At 57.1% G+C, this 15,558-nt stretch overlaps 1 protein-coding gene across 2 annotated transcripts in view; it reads left to right on the top strand.

Annotated features, from left to right (window-relative positions):
- Nucleotides 1-15,558, top strand: part of PADI3 (peptidyl arginine deiminase 3) — a 31,554-nt gene that overhangs the window by 14,463 nt on the left and 1,533 nt on the right. For both annotated transcript variants that reach the window (XM_030325594.2, XM_030325595.1), the window contains exons 5-15: nt 646-763; nt 1,394-1,519; nt 3,747-3,925; nt 4,153-4,256; nt 4,369-4,480; nt 6,216-6,323; nt 7,229-7,380; nt 8,946-9,090; nt 9,190-9,292; nt 11,684-11,763; nt 13,831-13,956. In XM_030325594.2, the coding sequence (XP_030181454.1) occupies nt 646-763; nt 1,394-1,519; nt 3,747-3,925; nt 4,153-4,256; nt 4,369-4,480; nt 6,216-6,323; nt 7,229-7,380; nt 8,946-9,090; nt 9,190-9,292; nt 11,684-11,763; nt 13,831-13,956 (1,353 nt within the window). The remainder of the gene's footprint in view (nt 1-645; nt 764-1,393; nt 1,520-3,746; nt 3,926-4,152; nt 4,257-4,368; nt 4,481-6,215; nt 6,324-7,228; nt 7,381-8,945; nt 9,091-9,189; nt 9,293-11,683; nt 11,764-13,830; nt 13,957-15,558) is intronic.

A 15,558-nucleotide genomic window follows, 5' to 3' on the forward strand; every position in this document is an offset into this window, starting at 1 on the left:
ATTGCAAAGGGTCTCTGTTGCAACTATTCGATTCTGTCATTGTAGTGTCAAAGAGCTATGGTTAACATCGAACAAACGGATGTGACTGTTCCAATAAAGCTTTATTTACAAAAACAGGCAGTGGGCCAGCTGGGACCCACAGGCCATGGCGTGCCAGCCTTCTGATCTAGGTGAGAAGGGAACTCTGCCAAGAATGAAACTGTTCAAGGACTTGGGGCTGGACTGTGGTGGCACTCAATGCCTTGGGAGGTCAAAGCAGGAGGTCCAGGTGGGCCGTATCAGCAAGGAAGCCCATGTGAGCTAGGCTCTAAAGCAATGCAAGAGGGAGGGCATTCCAGGTGGAGGGAATAGTGGGAGCCAAGGCCTGGAGCCAGGAATGGATCTGTAATCAGGAGGTTGCCTGCTGAGGAAGGGGACGTTGGCTGGGGACACATCACAGTTGGCCATGAAAGACCACTGCGTGGTTTGGACTTGGGGCTGTGGACAGTAGGGAGCCATTGCCACATCAGGTGCAGGAAGCGCTTCAGTGAGAGTGGACCTACCCTCACAGGGAGGGTGAAGAGGAAGAGGTGGGGTTAGGAGTTGCGGGGCGGGGGCTCAGGTCCGGTCTGAGCCCCATCACCAGCTATGCTTTGCTATGGACAGCGGCAGTGGGTCTGGGGGCCCAGTGGCTATGGAGCCATCTTGCTGGTGAACTGTGACAAGGACGATGCGAACTGTTACGACCAGGACAACTGTGACCAGCACGTGCACTGCCTGCAAGGTGAGGGGGAGCCCAGGGTCACCGCTCCGCCTCCCCGCCGGGATTCCCGCCTGTGGCAGGTCCGAAGCTTCCCGACCCCAAGGCCGGCCTCCCTGCTGGACGTCTATCCCTGGCCTGCATTTTAGGATGTCCCGAGTTCCAAGTCTGTCCCACGCCGCGTGCCACCGCCCCGTGAGGAAGGCCTCGGCGATTGTCTGGGGTGCGGGCCAGGCGGCCTTACACATGGGTGCACACAGCATCTCTGAAAGTGGACGCATCTGTCCCTCGTTTCAGAGAGGGGAGCGCTGAGACTCAGGGAGGGAGGGGCCTGTCTGTGCCAGCAGGGAGTGACGGGCTGGGGCACTGAGACCAGAACCCTCCCCTGCACGCGGCCAGGTGGCCTGCCCGCCCCACACCTTCTCACCTGTCACGTGCCAGGCACTGGGCTGGCCCCTCTACCCTTTCTAGAGTTCTGGGCGGGTGAGGAAACGGAGGCGTCTTCATGGTTTCCAGTGTTTTCGCAGGGTGGGCGGAGCTGGGGCTCGGACACCCGGGTCCTGGCACCCTCTGCCCTTAGGGGGCGCGGTGGGCAGGAGGAGAAGACAGAGGGTCACAGGCCCCCTGAGCTGCCGCCCCTGTCTGGCTCCACAGACCTGGAAGACATGTCAGTCATGGTCCTGCGGACCCAAGGCCCCGCTGCCCTCTTCGACGACCACAGACTTATCCTCCACACCTCCAGCTATGACGCCAAGTGGGCCCGGGTCTTCCACACCTGCGGTGAGTTCATGCCCATCCCCCACACCCCCACTGCTGGGGAGAGGGGCCTCGGTTTCCCCGCCTTGGGCCGGAGGGCAGCCCCTGCTCTGGCTTCCAGCCTGCCCTGGGGGTCAGAGGAAGCACAGTCAGGTGTGGGAACTTCAAAGCAGGTCCGCTGGGGCCCCCAGGCAGCTGTGGCCCAAGGCCATTTGATTGGATGGATCAATTTTAAAAATGTATTTCAAGCACGTTCAGAAATTTTTATTACCCCAACTTTCAAACATACACAAAAGTAGAGAGAATAGTAATGGACCCCCACAGGCCAACCACTCAGATTCGACAATTACCGCTGTCTTGCCTCTCTCGCTCCGTTGATCCTGTTTGCTCAAGTGTTTTGTTTTGTTTTATTTTATTATTTTTCATGTTTATTCATTTTTTGAGAGATAGAGACAGAATGTGAACGGGGAGGGGCAGAGAGAGAGGGAGACACAGAATCGGAAGCAAGCTCCAGGCTCCGAGTTGTTAGCACAGAGCCCGGTGCAGGGCTCGAACCCACGAACTGTGAGATCATGACCTGAGCTGAAGTCGGATGCTTAACCGACTGAGCCACCCAGGTGCCCCAATGTTTGTTTTATTTTTGAGAGAAAGAGAGAGAGAGAGAGCGAGCAGGGGAGGGGCGGAGAGAGAGGGAGACGCAGAATCCAAAGCAGGCTTCAGGCTCTGAGCTGTCAGCATGGAGCTTGAGGCGGGGCTCGAACCCATGAACCGTGAGATAGTGACCTGAGCCGAAGTTAACTGACTGAGCCGCCCAAGCATCCCTATTTGTTTATTTGAGAGAGAGAGAGAGAGAGCGAGCATGAGCAGGGGAGAGGGGCAGAGGGGGAGAGAGAGAGAGAGACAGAGTGTGAGCGGGGGAGGAGCAGAGAGAGAGAGAGAGAGAGGGAGACACAGAATCTGAAACAGGCTCCAGGCTCTGAGCTGTCAGCACAGAGCCCGATGCGGGGCTTGAACTCAAGGACCGCGAGATCATGACCTGAGCCGAAGTCAGACGCTCAACTGACTGAGCCACCCAGGTGCCCCTGCTGAAGTATTTTAAAGCCACTCCTAGACACTATGGCTAGTGCCCCTGCATAATTCAGCATGCATCTCCCCCCCTCCAAAAAAAAAATGACTTTCTTCACACAGCCACGATGCTCTTATCACCCGTACAAGCAAGGACATAAAATATCTTTTAAAGATACACACGCATAAAAGTAATAAAATGCTCATTGTTAACAAGATCAAACACTATAGAAGTATATGTGGCTAAAAAAATGAGAGTTCCCTGGGGCGCCTGGGTGACTCAGTAGGTTGAGCTCCCGTCCGACTCAGGTTATGATCTCACGGTTTGTGAATTCGAGCCCCGCGGCGGGCTCTGTGCGGACGGCTCGGAGCCTGGATCCTGCTTCGGATTCTGTGTCTCCCTCTCTCTCTGCCCCTCCCCCGCTCGCTCTCTCTCTCTCTCTCTCTCTCTCTCTCTCAAAAATAAATATTAAAATTTTTTAAAATAAAAATGAGAGTTCCCTATCCTCACCCCTAAACCTGACTCTTAACACGTGTTCATCGTTAACGATGTGCTCTGTGTTCTTCGTCACTTGTCTCTGTGCGTGGCGTGTACGTCTTCTGCTTTCCCAGCGGTTTCTCCCACGGAATCATATACCCGACACCCCTTTCTGTATTTATCCAGCTGTGCCATAACACATCCAGTGCCCTGCACATCCCGTTGTTGGCAGTGTTCTGATTTTGCAACAGTACAGGCGCCTTGAGGGCACGGGCCTTGCTCCCAGTTTGCTCCTGAGTCTAGAACCGTGCCCTGTCGGTGCCGAGGAGGTGCCCTGTAAATATTTGTTCAATGACTGGATAAAGAACCAGCGGACCCCCTTGTACGTGTACTTGTACGTACAGATTTCCATCAACTCCTGGCCACGGGGTTGCTCGCTTAGGAGTAGACTTAGGACTTTGTGAGATGTTGCCAGATCGTCCTGCGGAAGGTCTGAACAGCCATCTCAGAGAGGAACGGCCTCTTCCCGGGCCGTGCCCACACTGGGTATCGAGCCCCTGTCGCTCCTTTGCCGGCGGGAGGGCAGAGGTGGGGGCTGCGGTCTGGCTTGAGGCTCTTTGGGGAGGTTGGCGTGGCGGCTTCTTCTTGCGCCCCCGTGCTCTGCGGGCCCACCTGGGAGTCACGGCCATCGCTTCCGTCCCCGCCCAGGTCCCGAGGACTCGTGCGAGGCCTACAGGCACGTGCTGGGCCAGAACAAGGTGTCGTACGAGGTGCCCCACTTCCACGGTGACGAGGAGCGCTTCTTCGTGGAGGGGCTCTCCTTCCCTGACGCCAGCTTCACGGGGCTTGTGTCCTTCCACGTCACCCTGCTGGACGACTCCAACGAGGTAGGGGTGGCCAAGGAGGGGGGAGGACAGGAGTGGGGAGCTCCGTGCTGGGGGGGAGGGGCTCTGCTGGCATGAAGGGTCCCAGACCTCTCCACCACCCCGCGGTGCCTCTCTAGAAACTAAGAGGTGCCAGCGGCTTGCCCAGGGTCCACGTGGTCCTTGACTCAGCCGGGCCTCTGGATTCCAAGGCCGGCGCTCTTCCCCTTCTGCTCCCCCCCCCCCCGTAGGATTTCTCCGAGTCCCCGATCTTCACTGACACCGTGGTGTTCCGTGTGGCGCCCTGGATTATGACGCCCAGCACCCTGCCGCCCCTGGAGGTTTACGTGTGCCGGTGAGTGTGGGGGGGGGTGGGGGGGGCAGCAGGTGTCCTTCTGACCCCGGAGGCCCCTCTGGTCTCCAGACGTGGCTGTGTCCTCAGCCCCTCTCCCTGGGCTTGTCTGCAGCGTGAGGAACAACACGTGTTTTGTGGACGCCGTGGCGGAGCTGGCCAGGAAGGCTGGCTGCAAGCTGACCATCTGCCCGCAGAACGAGAACCGCAATGACCGCTGGATCCAGGTACCATGGACAGCGTCTTGGAGGGAGAGGCTGGCGCATCCCAAGCGGGGGTGGGAGGAGGTCACTTACGAATTCTTAGAAGGACCTGGGGGCTGTGAGTGTCCTCCCCGGGGCGCTCCTTTTTCTCCTGCTAGACCTAGAGCTCTCTCCTTCTCTCCAGATCTTTCCGGAGACCCAGGCACACCCTGACACTAGATTGAACTCCCATTCGCCCACACGGGGCTGGCGCTGAAGGGGATGGCGGGGGTGTGGGACACACTCCCTGCCCTCAGCAGCCTGGGCCTGTGGTTCCCCACGGGAGGCAGCTCTGTCCCCCTAGGGACATTTGGCAGCAAATGTGGGGCCGTCACACCCAGGGTGGAGGTGCTACTGGCTTCTAGTGGGTGGAGCTCAGAGAGGCTGCTAAGCATCCTGCAGGGAATACACAAGAAGGAATGATCCGGCCTCGAGTGTCAATTGTGCCGCGGCTGAGAAGCCCTGATGTGGTGAATTATTGCGACAAAGCCCCCGCTCCCGTAGCTGAAGGTGCAGCGGGGATGGGGGTGGGGTGGGGGGGGCGGGGCAGGGTCGGCAAAGTGCCAGAGGGTTTGGGGGGTGGTGGCATCACCTCTGTCTGGGGGATGGGTAAAGACCTCCCGGAGGAGGGACACCTGGGCAGGACCGGATGGGCAATGAGTGCTGCTGTTTATCAAGTGCTTATGGGGGAGTCATGCGTGGTATCCTTTTCACCTTCTCGACACCTCCCTGCTGTCACCCACCTGAGGAGCCCTCGGGGGGCAAATGCCCAGAGCCACAGAGCTGGTAAGGGCCGTGCCGGGGTCCCGCGATGCTGGTCCTCTGCGAGGACAAGGGCCCAGAGAGGGGAGGCACGAGAAAGAATGTCTGGCACTCTTGTGGGCCAGGGCCAAGGTTCTGTGAAGGGAGGCGCTGAAGTGGGAGACCCTGAATGCCAAGCTCAGAAGCTTTCGTGGCTGGAGGGTCCTCCAGTGAGGTGGAAGCTCGGGGCAGGAGTCTGGAGCAAGATGGGCTGGGTTTGGAGCCCGGCTGTGCCACTGACTAGCTGTGTGCCCTTGGACAAAAATTAGACCTCTCTGGTCCTCGCTTTCCTCATCTGTCACATGGGTAACAATAGTGCCTCTGTGCAGGTGTATGATGAGGATTCCTAGAATTAATATTTATAAGGAGCTTAGAGCAGGGTCAGGCACGTATCAGTGAGCTTCTCATCAGAGATAGAGTTCATCGGTGCTGAGCCACCTCTGCCTCCAGGACCAGAGGGCTTAGGATTGAACTGAGTTGAATGTTGAGCGATCTGAGAAGGAGGCAGATCTCTACCTCCTTGGGTCCCCTCAGCCCTGTCCAGCTGCCAGCCCTTCCTTCACGACCACATGTGGAGGCCAGAGGTGCTGGCTGATGTCCAGTGACTTATTTGTCCAAGTCGGGCCACCCTGAGCCCCTCTCTGAGTCCACTCTGCCCCGATCTGGCACAGGGACACCCCCAGGGTTACATCCACCTTCTCATTCATTCCCTCCTGTCTTGCTGTGTGACTGGAGCAAAAGCGTGCCCTCTCTGAGCCTCCAGCCCCTCCTCCAGCCAGCAGGCATCATACACCCCTACCCTCCTCACCCCGAAGGGCAAGGCAGGCCTGAGACGAAGGACCCGCACGAACAGTCTTCTCCAAGGTTCTCAGTGCCAAACGAGTGCGGATTGTCCACACAGCGTCTCTCTCGTTCGCAGGACGAGATGGAACTGGGCTATGTTCAGGCGCCACACAAGACCTTCCCGGTGGTCTTTGACTCCCCCAGGAACGGAGAGCTACAGGACTTCCCTTACAAAAGGATCCTGGTGAGTGTCCAGACTGCAGGCTGCTGCCCGGCTCTGAGGGCTGAGGGACATTACCCGAGAGCCACACTGGGGTGTAGGGCGTAGGGTCTAGGGGGCTGCACTGGGAACCACGTTCTTTAGGGACAGGAGTGACCAGAAAAAAATACGAGAGATGCCCAGTTACATTTGAATTTCAGATAAGCAACGAGTAATCTTTTGGTATAGGCATGTACCAAGCATCGCACGGGACCTAGTTATACTAAAAGTGTATTTGTTTATCGGAAATTCAAATGTAACTGGGCATCCCGTATTTTTATTTCCTAAATCCGGTGGCCCTAGGTAAGGGGGCGGGGGCGGGCAGTGCCGCTGTTAAGAACACAGGCTCTGCAATCAGAACAACCAGGCTCAGTTACTCATATGCATGTGACTTTTCATGAGTCACCTCCCCGCGCCGAGCCTCAGTTTCTTCATCAGCAAAAATGATCTTATAGCCCTGGCCTCACAGGTTTCCCAACATAGGACCCTGTGCACGTGTGAAATATTGGACAGGTCAGGGGGCGCCTGGGTGGCTCCGTCGGTTGAGCGTCCAACTTCGGCCCAGGTCATGATCTCGCAGTTCGTGAGTTCGAGCCCCGCGTCGGGCTCCGTGCTGACAGCTCAGAGCCTGGAGCCTCCTTCAGACTCTGTGTCTCCCTCTCCCTCTGTCCCTCCCCAGCTCATGCTCTGTCTCTCTAGCTCTCAAAAATAAATAAAAACATTAAAAAAATATATTGAATAGGTCAGACTGAGTCTTAGACTCAGTATTTCCATCTGAAGAATGGGCAGCCACTTCCTGCCCCATCCTCAAGGAGCTCAGAGCCCAGCAAGGTGGTTCAAGCTCTTTCTGGTGACCCCCACCGCTAGCCTGACTCCGTTCCCCTCGCCAGGGTCCAGATTTCGGCTATGTGACGCGGGAACCACAAGACAGCTCTGTGAGTGGCCTGGACTCCTTCGGGAACCTGGAGGTCAGCCCCCCAGTGGTGGCCAATGGGAAAGAGTACCCCCTGGGGCGGATCCTCATCGGGGGCAACCTGCCTGGGTGAGAGAGGAGCAGGGAGAGGTGTTCCTGGGGTGGAGGGCGGCGACGGTGGCTGGGGTGGTGAGGGACCATTCTGTTCCTGGGAGAGAAAGGAATGGAAAGATAAAATTCTAGTTCTAGATGTGGGGATGGTGGTACAGCGGGCTGTTCACCAGACACTGTACTTCACCCTGGGGAGTTTGAAAAGGCCAAACGGGGCATAGACCGAAGAGATCATTCAGTCCAGCCTTTTCATTTCATAAGTGAGCCCAGAGAGGGTGAATGACCTGGTACAGGCCACACAGAATGCACAGTTAATATATAACTTAGGTCTTCTGATTCTGAAAATAAACGATACTGCTAATACAATCTATTAATTAATAGTTATGGAAGAAGAAGCCTCAAGTCTCAACAGTCCTGGAGAAATTCTATTTTAAGAGCTTGTTCATACTATGATGTAAATGACTACTATCAGATATTTTCCTGAGAACAGGAGAAGGAAGGAATAGGACATGGAAAATGAGATGTCCAAAAAAAAAAAAAAAGCAAGAAAAGAAAAGAAAATGAGATGTCATACCACACACACACACACACACACACACACACACACACACACAGAATAACAGATTATTTGTTGTTCCACATGTGACAGAGATACGGATGCGAAAGAAAAGGAATCATGTGGTAATGGTTATTGGCTGCGGCATTGACCAAGACATCGGGCCAACCAAATTCAACAAAGCAGTTAGGACAGACTTGAGGTCAAATAACAGGTGAAGCAAGAGGCTTTGGAGGGGACTAACTGTCCCCAGCACGGGATCCCACGGAAAGAGGAAGTTTGGGCCATGCCAGTAGCTGCCTCTGCAGAAGGGCAAACGAAGAACGGGGTTTATGTTCGCGAGCATAAGAGGCCGGGGCTGCGAGGCCTCTTGGGGTGACCTTGTCCACCTCTCTTCCCACTGATGTGCAGGAAGGTGAGGCCCCAGCAAGAGAGACCCAAGTTAAACTCAAAGAAGAGCCGCCTGGCCACGGGGCGCGGGGTAGGGTTGAGTATCAGGCTCTTGGAGAACGTGAGCGTGGGTCTGAGGGCGGCTCGGAGCATGTGCCTGGATGGCACGACCTGGTGGGTCACCCGCCGGGTGACTGGGACCGAGCTGTCCCGCCCCTGCACAAGAGCTCACCCCGAGCAGAATTGAAAGAGTACGTGCTTGTTGTCTCTCCTGCTTACAGAACGGTGCGTGTCTTTTTGTTTAAAACAACAATCAGACCTTGCGGGCCACCTGGGTGGCTCAGTTGGCTAAACGTCCGGCTCTTGGCTCCGGCTCAGGTCATGATCATACGGTTCATGAGTTCGAGCCCCCACGTTGGGCTCTGCGTTGGCAGCGTGGTTTGCTTGGGTCTCTCTCTCTCTCTCTCTCTCTCTCTCTCCCCGCCCCTCCCCTGCACTCACTCTCTCTCTCTCTCTCTCTCTCAAAATAAATACAATTTTAAAAGCTCAGATGTTGCAGAAACCTTGAACTCTTTCATTCCATTTCTGCATAGACTTTTTAAAGTGAAACGACTCTTTTTAACCCCTCGGGCCGCAGGTCCAGCGGCCGCCGGGTCACGCAGGTGGTGCGGGACTTCCTCCACGCGCAGAGGGTGCAGCCCCCAGTGGAGCTCTTTGTGGACTGGTTGGCCGTGGGCCACGTGGATGAGTTTCTGAGCTTTGTCCCTGCCCCCGACGGGAAGGTAAGGAGCGGGGTTGCCGGCCTGTCCCCGGGTGTCTGAGTCAAAGGATGAGCTCCAGGAGGCCAGGGGAGCTCAGGCGGGTCTGCCCTCTCCACACAGGGCTTTCGGATGCTCCTGGCCAGTCCTGGCGCCTGCTTCAAGCTCTTCCAGGAAAAGCAAAAGTGGGGCCACGGCAGGGCCCTCCTGTTCAAAGGGGTTGTCGGTAAGCACCAGGGCCGTGTCCCTCAGCCCAGCCTTCCTGCCCCCTCACCTAAAGCAGGACACGTCATCGGGCTTGAGAGAGGGATGGAAAATTCTAGAGCGGGGCCGTCCCCTAAAACTCAAGAGCCTCACTGCCACCGCGCGCCTTGCCCCCCCAGCCCCCACTGCCTGGGGCTGGGACGGAGATGTGGCCAGCTTCGTGGGTGCGTCACCAGTGTCACCGGACAGGGCCCTCCCCGCAGAAGGTTTAATGCTCTGCTCTCACTCTCTTGAAACTCTTAATAATCTGTGGCTTGTGTGTGAATCCTCCTGCTGCCTCCCAGGGATGAGATCCCTCTGTACCCCCCTCGCTCCCCGGAGCCCCAGCCTACCGGGCCTCCCCCTCCCCGCCCCTGCCCACTGATGGCTGCAGGAGGAGCCCGGGAGTGGGCAGGCCTGGATGCACACGCCCCTTGGCATCTGGGAGGGGGGTGCTGGCATTAACTGTGGTGGGCAGCTTGGAAGGGTGAGCCTCCTGTCCACCGCGCAGAGGCTGCCCTGGCCCTTGGAGAGCACCTGTTGGCCATGGCTCGGGATGGTGGGCCTGTGGGAAGGGAAGCTGGCTGGCTCCATGTGGGTTCTGTGGCTCACGGGCTGGGATGTGTGGCAGCACGTGTGAAGTTCCAGGTGGGGGTCCCGGTGCTGCCGCGAGGGTCCGTGCCCACCACGCAGGCGTCCCGTAGCCGGGGGAGCGCCACATCCGATAGCAAGTGAAAAACCAACACGCAGGGCGCCTGGGTGGCTCCGTCGGTGGAGCGTCTGACTTCGGCTCGGGTCACGATCTCGCGGTTCGTGGGTTCGAGCCCCGCGTCGGGCTCTGTGCTGACAGCTTGGAGCCTGGAGCCCGCTTCGGATTCTGTGTCTCCCTCTCTGCTCCTCCCCTGCTCATATTCTGTCTCTCTCTCAAAAGTAAATAAAGATACAAAAAATAAAAAAAAAAAACAAAACACCCCACCTGCTAGGGCAGGAGGGAGACCGCGGAGGAAAGCCAAAGTTATATTTTAATACTTTTGGTGATACTTTTTTTCCTCTGCTCTTTGAGCAAAGGGCCCCGCATTTTCATTTTGCTTAGAAGGAGCTCTGAGAGAGCTTGCTGGCGTGGGCCACAGTGGATGGGCAAGCTTGTTGGCTCAAATTCCTTTCCCCACCAAGACCACATGGCTCCTAGAGGGGCCTTCCTCTCTGACAGGGTCCCTGGGGGTCTCGGGGCAAAAACCTTTGGCTGGGGGGCAGGGGTGGATCATAGATTTTCTTGGCCTCGTAGGTGGTAAATGATATCCTGGGCCAAACCTACCTCCAAGAGAAAAGCTTCTGCAGAACTCAGAAGCGCTCAGGTAGAACTTTCCAGTCCCTTTCTTTGCATTTTAAGATCCTCATCCCCTTCCCGCCACCACCCTGGAGCCCCAGCTGTAAGACGAAAGGAATAGTCTTCCCCGCCCCGTTGTTCCCATAGGGACCATGGTTAATGCCTCTGAGCCCAAACCTTAAAAAGCCTCAGATCCAGGTGTTATGTACCAGGTGGAGGCAAGACCATGTTTATCTTTCCTGGAAGGACCACACTGACCGTGAACGAGACCCAGGAACAGGCCAAGCGGTTACCCCAGCCGCCCAGCTAGGAAGGAGACGGCGGCCGTTCACAGCCGTCAGGCCACCCGCAGCCACCGTGCTGCCCCATCCTGTGGAGCAGTGGCCGTGGAGGCCCAGCACGGCTCGCCAGTCACCCCCCCCGTGTGCCACGCCCCAGGCCATGCTCCATGCCCTTTCCCCTGCTGACCTCACAGATTACTGCCCCCTCCCGCTCCATACCCAAGAACATGGGGAAGTCGGGGAAGTTACTGGCCCAGGGGGCTCAGCAAGAACGCGACGGAGCTGGGACTGGACCCCAGCTGGCTGACCCCAAGCTGGGCCTCCGGGAAGCCCCTTTGCCAGGCGGTCGCCTTGTGGAGGGCAGGGACAGGGTCCAGTGGTGTCCATCGGGGCTGGCACTGATGGGCAGGTGGGTGACCGGCCCCACTACCACCCCTCGGCGAAAGGAGTCGCCACCCAGTGCCCTGGAACGGGTGGGCATTTCCAGTAAAAGTCATCACCACTTCCCGTGCACTCAAAGGAAGGTCTAAAGTGCACGGTGCTGTGGTCACCTGTCCCTCCCACCCCTCCCACATCCAGGCTCGCACAGTGGCCAGGCTGAGCTCTGCTGGGTGGTGCCTACCCAGTGTCCAGAAAGACCAGAGAGCTGGTCTCACAAGACCAGTAGCTGTGAACTTGGCCTCTGCCTGGCTGCCTCCCAGAGCAGGTGACCCTCACCGCTGGCACTGTTCCTGCCCCTCGTCTAGTGTCGGTCTCTCCCTCACAGGTGACAAGCAGATCAGCACCGTCTCCATCAACCAGGTCCTCTCCAATGCAAACCTCATCAGCTACAACAAGTTTGTGCAGGTACAGGGCCAAGGGCTGTGAGCGCAAGGTGGGCGTGGCTGGGGACAGCAACGGGGACAGAGTCTGAGGCTCGGGGTCTGTGAAAGCCCAGGCTGGAACTGGCCCAGACAGAGGGGCTCCAATCCCTCCTCTGCCCCTGGAGAAATGAAGGGTAAGCTGTGTGCATGTGGGAAGGACGTGCATTCAGGCAGAGGGAACAGCCCACACGATGACCTTGAGGTAGAATGCAGGGGCATGGACTGTCTGGGGACAAGCCAGGGGGTTGTGGAGTGAGGGGAGGCTGGGTCATCAAGTGATGGAGGGGACCACAAGGACTTTGGCTATGGCTCAGAGATATGAGGCCGCCAGGGGATTTGGGCAGAGGAGGGACCCGATCTGATTTATGCTTTGAAAGGATCTCTCTGCTGCTGTGTTGACAATATAGCAATATTTCATAGCAGGGGTGGGTGGGGTGACATCAGATCCCGGCAGGAAATGCTTCAAGCTGGATAACGGTGGAACAGCTTTACCAAGGGAATATTTACAAAGGCACAGGCAGGATTGGAGGAAGTCAGTAGGGGACTGTGCAGTGTCCCCAGGCTAAGGGGAGGGGAGCTATGGTGACACCTAGACCTGAAGGAATTAGTTGGGGGGGGGTACTGGAACTGGGATGGGATGGGTCACCATGAAAAGAGGGCTGTGAGATAGGAGCTGTGACCGTCCTGGCCAGCCTGCAGTGACCTGGCAGTGAGGTAGGTGCAGGAGCAAATATCCCAACTGCACTCTATCACCCCCACCTCCTGTCAGTGCCCCATTGGCCAAATCCGACCAGAAGCCAGAGGGCATGGGAGCCCCTGACTGGCAAGGACCAGCCTCTGAAGGCACAGAGCAGGGGAGAAGGGTACGTAGGGGTTCTGGAAGGACAAACAGAATACCAACGCACTCTCTTCTAAGAAGCAAATGCCAAGACGGGGTTCAACACGCAGAGATCCTATTAGGGACAGTGCCTGTCCCCGAGAAAGAGGAAGGGAGCTGGAGGGACCTGGGAGAGCAGACCCTGATGGGGGGGGGGTGCGGAGGGGAGGAAGGCCGAGGGGGGCATCCCTGCCATGCAGTCTCAGACAAGTTTAGCAAAGCCGTGGAGGTTTCCCCAAGCCGCTGTTGGCCAGCAGAGGAGTCCCCTGTCTCCCAGAAATAGGTTTGCCTTAGTGTCCTTGTTGTACTCACCATTGGCTGTTAGCAACTGGAGGGAGGTGTGGCCTCGGGCGGGAACAAAGGAAGGGTTTCAGAGGGGCAGCAAGGCCCTTGGTCAAGTCTACTAACGCAGCTGGAGGTCATTATGATGGTTGCCACGTGGCCCCAAAGCAGATGCAGCAAGGAGACCAATTAGGAAGCCCTTGTTGTCAACCAGGCAGTGGTTAGGGTGGCTGTCACCAGGTGGATGTGGTGGAGGGGACGTGAAGAGGTCACATTGGGGACAGATTCTAGAGGTGGAGCCCGTGGCACCTGTTGAAGATGGGTGTGAAGGGAGGGGAATGGAGTCACTGGCACGAAGGCAAGGCTTCTGGCACAAGCAGCTGACTGCAATGACAGAGCTGAAGGACCCCGGGGGGGGGGGTGGCGGCGCCTGGAGGGGGGAGTGGAAATGAAGACTTTGTCTTTGGACACGTTCTATCTGATGTGCCAATTAGACATCCAGGCGAAGATGCCAAGTGGTGGTTGTATGTGTAAATCTGAGTTCCGGAAAGAGAACTCTAGAGAGCTCTAGAGAGTGGCTGGGACACAGACATTTGGGAGTTGTCTGTGTCTAGATGGTATTTTCAAGCATGAGGCTGAAGGAGAGCCCCTAAAGCGTGAAAGATCTAGAGAAGGGAAGAGGGCCAAAGATGGAACGCTCTGGAAAACTCTGGAGCTGACCCAGCGAGTCGGCTGGGCCTGTGAAGGGTGGGACCCAAGGACAGGTACGTTTTGTGTGGAGAGCTGGTCTACGGGCAACTGGGAAGCCTGTCTCCTTAACCAGACATGACCTCTTGGGTTCCCCCCGATGCACGCTGGCAAGGTCTCTCCAACTCTACCCACCCCCCTTAGAGCTGCATCGACTGGAACCGGGAGGTACTCAAGCGGGAGCTGGGCCTGACCGAGCAGGACATCATCGACATCCCTCAGCTCTTCAAGATTGAGAGGAGAAAGGCAGTGGCCTTCTTCCCTGACTTGGTGAGGCCCCTGTTCATGACTTAAATCTGTTTCATCAGATTAGGCTCCACGCTTCTGCTCCCCAGAGGGGCAAGACATTTGGTTGCTGCCGTGTTTGGGATTACGGTGACTGATGGGGGTGGCAGAGAGAATCAGGGTCCCATGATGGGCCCCAGAAGGGCTCTAGTTGGCTGACTGTCCTGGCCACTATGGAATGTTCATTGGCGAAGCCCTTTGTTCAGGGGCCATCAGGGAAGGGCCCTTCACTTCCCCCAGGGACCTACATGATATTTGTGGAGTGAACCAATGATCGCATGAGGTCGTGTGTGCCCCACAGTGCAGGTCAGCTGAAAGCTCAGATGTCCCTTGTGTTCTCTCTCTGAGCCTGCAGCTGTACCCCCATTCCCCATATATTTAGGGTACACTGTTAGAGACACAGAAATGATTAAGGCTGCTTGCTGCTTTCAAGGAGGGAGTCTGATCTAGTGAGAGAGAAACTCTCTCCACCTCTCTTAGGGCATATCCCAATGATGCTTTTGTATAATAAAACCAAGTGGCAGTTGAGAGGTGGGACAAAGCACTTCCAGCCTGAGAGGTAGGACTGGCAATCCAAGAAGGCTTCGTGGGAGCAGTGGTCTTCCGTTGAGTCCTGAGGGCTTTGCCTCTGGACTAGGTAGACTGCTGGGGCCCCACCCCATGTGTCCTGATTGAGCAGGTCCGAGGCAGGGCCTGAGACACTGCTGCTCCTCTAACCAGCACCCAGGTGGCGCTCAGGCTGCTCTCCGGGGACCACACTTTGAGTAGCATGGCTGTAGATGACCCAGCTCCCCTCCCCTCCCCTCCCCTCCTGTCACTCCCCTCCTCCAGCCCCCATCCACCTCCACCCCCCCCCCCAACAGAGGAACTCAGCTCGCCCATCATCAGGGCCTCACAGGGGGCCTGTCCACACCACCCTTGCTACATCTCCCCAATCTCCCTTCCCCTTTCTGGCTGACCTTTCGCCCTCCTCGATTTCCCCATTTGCAAAACTCAGTTTCCCCTCCTCTCATGTTTAAGGCAGGCTTGCAATTATGCAAGTGCCTCTGGTGCTTGCAAGACACGGGGCCACGGGAGCCGGCTTCGGCCAGAGCAGGAGGTCTAATGCAAGGATGCCATGAAAGCCGAGGGCAGGGATGGCTGCAGTGGCGGCTTCAGGAGGGCCCGGGACCATCTCTCATCTCTGCGTCTCCATCATCCACTCCCTCCCCCTTCCCTTGCCCCAGCTTGGCTTCCTTTGCTTCTCTGTTCCTGGGGAGGAATATAAACATACACACGGATACAGGGGTAGGCAGAGATCTACCGGGCCGGCCCCCTCGGGTCATCTTCAAACACAAGAGAGAGAGAATCTGATTGGTCCAGCGTGGATCAGATGTCTGCCCTGGTCCAATCAGCTCCAACGTAGGAAGCTGGGCTTCTGCGGCACAAACATGGCCGCGGCCACGATCCACCAGTGAGGAGGGCAGTCGCTGGGGAAATAAGCTGTCCCTGGGAGCTCAGCGGTTGCTCCCTTGGCAATGCACAGCTGGCCAGAGTTCTCCCCCACCGCGGTGCCTCTCCCCTGCGTGCAAGAGTGAGGAGCTGTTT

The sequence above is a fragment of the Lynx canadensis genome, chromosome C1 (genome assembly GCF_007474595.2).
Source record: "Lynx canadensis isolate LIC74 chromosome C1, mLynCan4.pri.v2, whole genome shotgun sequence".
Classification (NCBI taxonomy): domain Eukaryota; kingdom Metazoa; phylum Chordata; class Mammalia; order Carnivora; family Felidae; genus Lynx; species Lynx canadensis.